At 40.1% G+C, this 6,442-nt stretch overlaps 1 protein-coding gene across 1 annotated transcript; it reads left to right on the top strand.

Annotated features, from left to right (window-relative positions):
* On the top strand, positions 3,133–4,701 carry LOC109820939. The gene is made up of 5 exons (XM_020387135.1): positions 3,133–3,759; positions 3,837–3,924; positions 3,998–4,075; positions 4,502–4,600; positions 4,666–4,701. Exons 1-5 carry the CDS (start codon positions 3,140–3,142, stop codon positions 4,699–4,701), a joined length of 921 nt encoding a protein of 306 aa, XP_020242724.1. The 5' UTR covers positions 3,133–3,139.

The raw sequence follows: 6,442 nt of genomic DNA, 5'->3' as shown, positions 1-6,442 counted from the left end.
GAATGCTGATTTTGCACAACTCCAGACTTTGGAATCCAAACTTGGCAGAGTTTCGGTGGTTCTTTGGCCACCGTTTTCTTGTTTCTTTCTCGTCTTTGTTGTAAGAGAGCACGAGCATGAGCGGCGTTTGCACGACGTTTTTGTATGCGTTCTTTGAGGGTCGAACGAGTCCTTCTGACAGTAGTCCATTCCTCCGTCGTGAGTTTAGCAGAGACATGAATGATTGGTTGTTGAGACAACTGAACCACTCGATGCCTCCTCGACTCTAAGTCCGCATGATAACGAACCCCGTCGGTTTGTTCCAACACTTTAGTCATTTGGCGAGCGCGGCGCTGACGTTGTCTCTGACAAGCTCTCTTCGTCAATGCTGGTGGGCTTTGATTCGATGACTCTTTAACTAGATAAGAGTCATTATGAGCAGAGGTGTTGCGAGTAAAATCCTCAGCAATAATCAGGCGAGAGTTTTTATTTTGTGCCTTCTTTGGCATGGAAGTCTTCTTCAGTGGTGAGATCCTCTTGTACTTGCGAGACAATGAAGATCTTGAAGAGGATGATGAGAGATATTCCTCAAACTTGGTTTGGTCGAATTCGTATTCAACCATGGATTCAACTGGAATCTTGATGATTGGCTGCGACACGACGGTCTCGGCAGCGAGACCGTTGGCTCCCACTGTGGTCGCCAGCTTGTTTGCGTCAAAAGTTGGTTTTGCTGTGAAATTTATTATATCTTCGTTTGATTACAATAAATTCAAAGAAATAGTCTTTTTATAAGACCTCTTTTACACAACAAAATGAAAAACTACAACTCTTGGGAAACAAACGCAGGATCGTTGTTTGGATCGCTGCTTGCGTGGGATCTTTGCCTGTGCCGGGAGCGCTTTGACTCGTGGACCACCAAATCACTGATTCTGATCGAATCGTGAGGGGTTTATGATTCTGACTTCGTTTATCGAAGTGAGAAATTGAAACGATATCTTATCGATGTAAGATAGTCGTTCTTCTTGAAATCAAGTCAAAGCCTAAATATCAAGGAGTTGCCAGAAGCTCGAGTACTCTGCCCTCTCTGCTCTGAAATCAGCCTGTGGATGCTCTCTGATCAGCCTCGAGGAGCATATGGAACATATTGTAGATATGGAAGAGGAGCATATGGAACATATTGTAGATATGGAAGAGGAGCATATGGTAGATAAGGAAGAGGAGCATATGGAAAATGAAAATTTTATTGTAGATAACAAAGGTTTTGATGAGGATACTGTTGATGGTGTAGATAAGGAGGAAGATATTGTAGATAAAGGCAAGGAGAATGTAGATAAGTTGGAAGCACAGGAGGAAGAGGATCTTGTGAATATTAAACATGATGTGGACAAACTTGTAGATGTTCTAACGAGCAATGTGGAAGCAAAGCGTAGACCACAGCCAAGAAGGGTAAGCAGGAGATCTAAATGGAAGAGGACACCATATATTGAAGGCAAAAGAAAGAAAAAGGAAAATTTTAGTATAGATGTACTTGAAAGTCCTAAATCAAAAGTAAAACTAGCTGAAAAAGTGACTCATTTTTACCCCAGTAATCAAATCCCCACTTTTGATGCGTTGAGTTCGAAGCCAATGACAGATGAAGAGGAAGCTCTATTGGGAGAGCTGAATAATGAGCTTCCAGATCCTACATTGTTTAACTTACGCATAATAGATAGCACATGTGCTTTTGTACATAATTTAAAGATAACATCTCCCGTAGCAGAAAGACTCGACAAAGCTAAAATTGAGAGCCTAACCAAATTTTGTTCTCAGAAGATTCACAAGTAAGTTTCAGTTGACTATTTATATGCTAATTCTCCACATATTAGTTCTAATTCATGTTACTTCTAATTTATACCAGGAGATATAATGTTATAGTAACAACCAACAGCAGTATTAACAGGGAAGAGTTGTTATATGTACTTCGTGGTGGCCGCCTTGACGACAAGGTTAACATATACTTCCTTAATAATTAGTATAATATTGTTTAAACTGAATTTTAATGTTTCATAACAATAACAGGTGGAAGAAGCAGTTTTGGACACAATTATATTGTTTAAATTGAATTTTAATGTTTCATAACAATTACAGGTGGAAGAAGCAGTTTTGGACACGATTAGCCAGGAGGCATACGGCAAAGGATATGGAGTCGTATCGGTGTTCTTTCTTGTAAGAACATGCTATTCCTAATTTCACCACGTTAGTTTTGATTGAAATTCATGTTAGATCTTGTGTAATCCATGCTAGTTATACCACGAGTCACGTTAGTTCTAGTTAGCATCAATTTAGACCTACCATAAGTCATGTTAGGTCCGTTCTGTAGAGTGTTAGTTCTAATCTGCCCAGTGTTAGTTCTATTCTGTAGAGTGTTAGTTCTAATCTGCACAGTGTTAGTTCTATTCTGTAGAGTGTTAGTTCTAATCTGCACAGTGTTAGTTCTATTCTGTAGAGTGTTAGTTCTAATCTGCACAGTGTTAGTTCTATTCTGTAGAGTGTTAGTTCTAATCTGCACAGTGTTAGTTCTATTCTGTAGAGTGTTAGTTCTAATCTGCACAGTGTTAGTTCTATTCTGCACAGTGTTAGTTCTATTCTGTAGAGTGTTAGTTCTAATCTGCACAGTGTTAGTTCTATTCTGCACAGTGTTAGTTCTATTCTCCACAGTATTAGTTCTATTCTGTAGCGTGTTAGTTCTAATAATATGCACAGTGTTAGTTCTAATCTGTAGTGTGTTAGTGTCAGTTCTAACTGATGGCTTGTTAGTTCTATTTTATACCTACATTGTCTAATTTATACCACGTTATATCTAATTGACGATGAGGCAATAGAAGAGGAGCCAGTTACTTCTCCAGGGGAGGGGGTATATAGTAAGGTTGACCAGACTGTAGATACTAAGGTTGATGATAGTGTAAATAAGGAAGAGGAGCATATGCAACATATTGTAGATATGGAAGAGGAGCATATGGAACATATTGTAGATATGGAAGAGGAGCATATGGAACATATTGTAGATATGGAAGAGGAGCATATGGAACATATTGTAGATATGGAAGAGGAGCATATGGAACATATTGTAGATATGGAAGAGGAGCATATGGAACATATTGTAGATATGGAAGAGGAGCATATGGTAGATAAGGAAGAGGAGCATATGGAAAATGAAAATTTTATTGTAGATAACAAAGGTTTTGATGAGGATACTGTTGATGGTGTAGATAAGGAGGAAGATATTGTAGATAAAGGCAAGGAGAATGTAGATAAGTTGGAAGCACAGGAGGAAGAGGATCTTGTGAATATTGAACATAATGTGGACAAACTTGTAGATGTTCTAACGAGCAATGTGGAAGCAAAGCGTAGACCACAGCCAAGAAGGGTAAGCAGGAGATCTAAATGGAAGAGGACACCATATACTGAAGGCAAAAGAAAGAAAAAGGAAAAAATTAGTATAGATATACTTGAAAGTCCTGAACCAAAAGTAAAACTAGCTGAAAAAGTTACTCATTTTTATCCCGGTATTCAAATCCCCACTTTTGATGCGTTGAGTTTCAAGCCAATGACAGATGAAGAGGAAGCTCTATTGGGAGAGCTGAATAATGAGCTTCCAGACCCTACATTGTTTAACTTACGCATAATAGATAGCACAGGTGCTTTTGTACATAATTTAAAGATACCATCTCCCGTAGCAGAAAGACTCGACAAAGCTGAAATTGATAGCCTAACCAAATTTTGTTCTCAGAAGATTCACAAGTAAGTTTCAGTTGACTATTTATATGCTAATTCTCCACATATTAGTTCTAATTCATGTTACTTCTAATTTATACCAGGAGATATAATGTTATAGTAACAACCAACAGCAGTATTAACAGGGAAGAGTTGTTATATGTACTTCGTGGTGGCCGCCTTGACGACAAGGTTAACATATACTTCCTTAATAATTAGTATAATATTGTTTAAACTGAATTTTAATGTTTCATAACAATAACAGGTGGAAGAAGCAGTTTTGGACACGATTAACCAGGAGGCATACAGCAAAGGATATGGAGTCGTATCGGTGTTCTTTCTTGTAAGAACATGCTATTCCTAATTTCACCACGTTAGTTTTGATTGAAATTCATGTTAGATCTTGTGTAATCCATGCTAGTTATACCACGAGTCACGTTAGTTCTAGTTAGCATCAATTTAGACCTACCATAAGTCATGTTAGGTCCGTTCTGTAGAGTGTTAGTTCTAATCTGTACAGTGTTAGTTCTATTCTGTAGAGTGTTTCTATTCTGCACAGTGTTAGTTCTATTCTGCACAGTGTTAGTTCTAGTCTACACAGTGTTAGTTCTATTCTGTAGAGTGTTAGTTCTATTCTGCAGAGTGTTAGTTCTATTCTGTAGCGTGTTAGTTCTATTCTGCAGCGTGTTAGTTCTAATTAATACGGTGTTAGTTAGCCTTCGCATCTCATGTTTGTTTTAATTTCAACTCAAACATGATGTGTTTGCAGCACTCACTCTATGGCTTGGAGGCAAACAATTACGAGCTATATTTGTCATTCATTGAGAAATATACCGCATTCCGTATGGAGCATCTCTTGATCCCTTTGGTCAGGCACGATCATTGGCATCTTGTAGAAGTTAATCTTAAAGATAAAGTCGTCAAGCATTACAGCTCCGCTGGGCACGAAGCTTGGATGGAGCCTGTTAATAAAATCATAAACTTCTTTGATGCCCATCATGCTGATTTTATTAAAGATAATGTGCGCAAAATATTTAGATATCAAGCCATCAAATGCGAGCAACAAAGAGGACGGTTAGTTCCGATGTCTATATTGTGTTAATTTGTGTTATAGTATTAGAACGGAACGAAAATGTCTAATGAACTCATTCTATGTTGCAGCTTTGACTGTGGTGTGTTCGTCTACCTCTTTATAAAATCCATAATTGAAGGACGATCAACATTGCTGGTTAATCCTCCGAACGATATCCCTGAAGCTATGCGAGCAAGACTTGGCGCACAATTATTACTGGCTGGTTTTGAACAAAGACATAAAGAAGAAACAATGTACAGTGATGAATGATATGTTCATACAAATATAATAATGTATGTATATTTAAGTAATTGAAAATGACTGTTATCAGATGTATTGTTCTATCTGTACCATGTTCGTTCTAGTGATGCTCGTTAGTTCTAACTCATTCAACGTTAGTTCTATTCTGTACCATGCTCGTTAGTTCTATCTCAGAGCCAGTTCTAATTTTTTAATTATTTAAGTTATCTTCAGACCTCCAGCTGCTCACTTCTTTCGAAGCGACGGTTCCATCACACAAACATGTCACATCATATATTCGCGTGTTCCCAAGTCAGTTAAATAAATTAATTAACTTAAATACCTAATACGAACTTCCATCGATAGGTACGGTCACCACCTTTCTTCTACTGGCCCCAGCGTAGGCGCCTCTGCAAACCCCTCCCCCTGCTAAAAACCACAACCCAGCGTCATCTATTTTCATCGTATACCCTCACAAATGGCTGGGGATCCTTCTTGTGTACACTGCCATGGGACAGGACACAGCACTCGAGATTGTCATCATGGAATTACCGCTCGTGCCCCTCCGAGGATGCTTACCGTCCCGGCCAACACCTCCAGCACCATACGGCATATTTCTTCTTACGCCATCTTCAATCTTGATAGAGGCCGTCCATCTGTGCAGGAGCTCCGAGAGATGCTGGACTACCGCTTCAATCTTAGGACATGGCCCCATCAAATCAAGGAGGCGGCAGGGAACAGCTTCATGGTGCAGTTTCCATCCGATGAAGTTCTTGCCCAAGCTATTGAACTCGGTTTGATAGATATGGGCACATTTAAGGGCAGATTTCGCCGTTGGAAAGAGGATCTGAGGCTAACAACGTTGCCTCAACCCTTTCTAGTATGGATTCGCCTATTCAATCTCCCATACCACCTCTGGAATTTTGAATTTCTTCAATCTCTGCTCATTGGTATCGGTGAATGTGTAATGTGCTCCAGGGACGTCATAACACATTCTAACTTCAAAGACTGTAGAGTTCTACTCAAGGTTAGGGATTTATCTGAAATCCCTAAGAGGCTTGGGTTCCGTTACATCTCGCCGGTGGACGGTAACGCCAGGGAAGGATACGCCATCACGCAGGTCCAATGCGGGGGGAATTTGGAGAGGGCTTAGGTATCCACACGACTCAACTTAGGCCCCCAGCGTGCGCAGCCCTTTAGGACCGACCCCGAGTTAATTGAGGTTAGTTGGGGTGGCGTCCACACGACGGTAGAGAGAGACCAATGGCAGTTGTTTCTCTGTAACCAAGGGGTCGGGGTGCCAATTCTCCGAGGTCTCACCCTACCGGTAATGTTCCTCTCCCTTTAAACCCCGTCGTCTCCCACAGTGGCTCAGCGGAATCCAGTTCTCCTTCCTCA

The sequence above is a fragment of the Asparagus officinalis genome, chromosome 8 (genome assembly GCF_001876935.1).
Source record: "Asparagus officinalis chromosome 8, Aspof.V1, whole genome shotgun sequence".
Lineage (NCBI taxonomy): Eukaryota > Viridiplantae > Streptophyta > Magnoliopsida > Asparagales > Asparagaceae > Asparagus > Asparagus officinalis.
The sequence above is the reverse complement of the archived record's forward strand: the minus strand, read 5'-3'. Positions and strand labels throughout refer to the sequence as shown.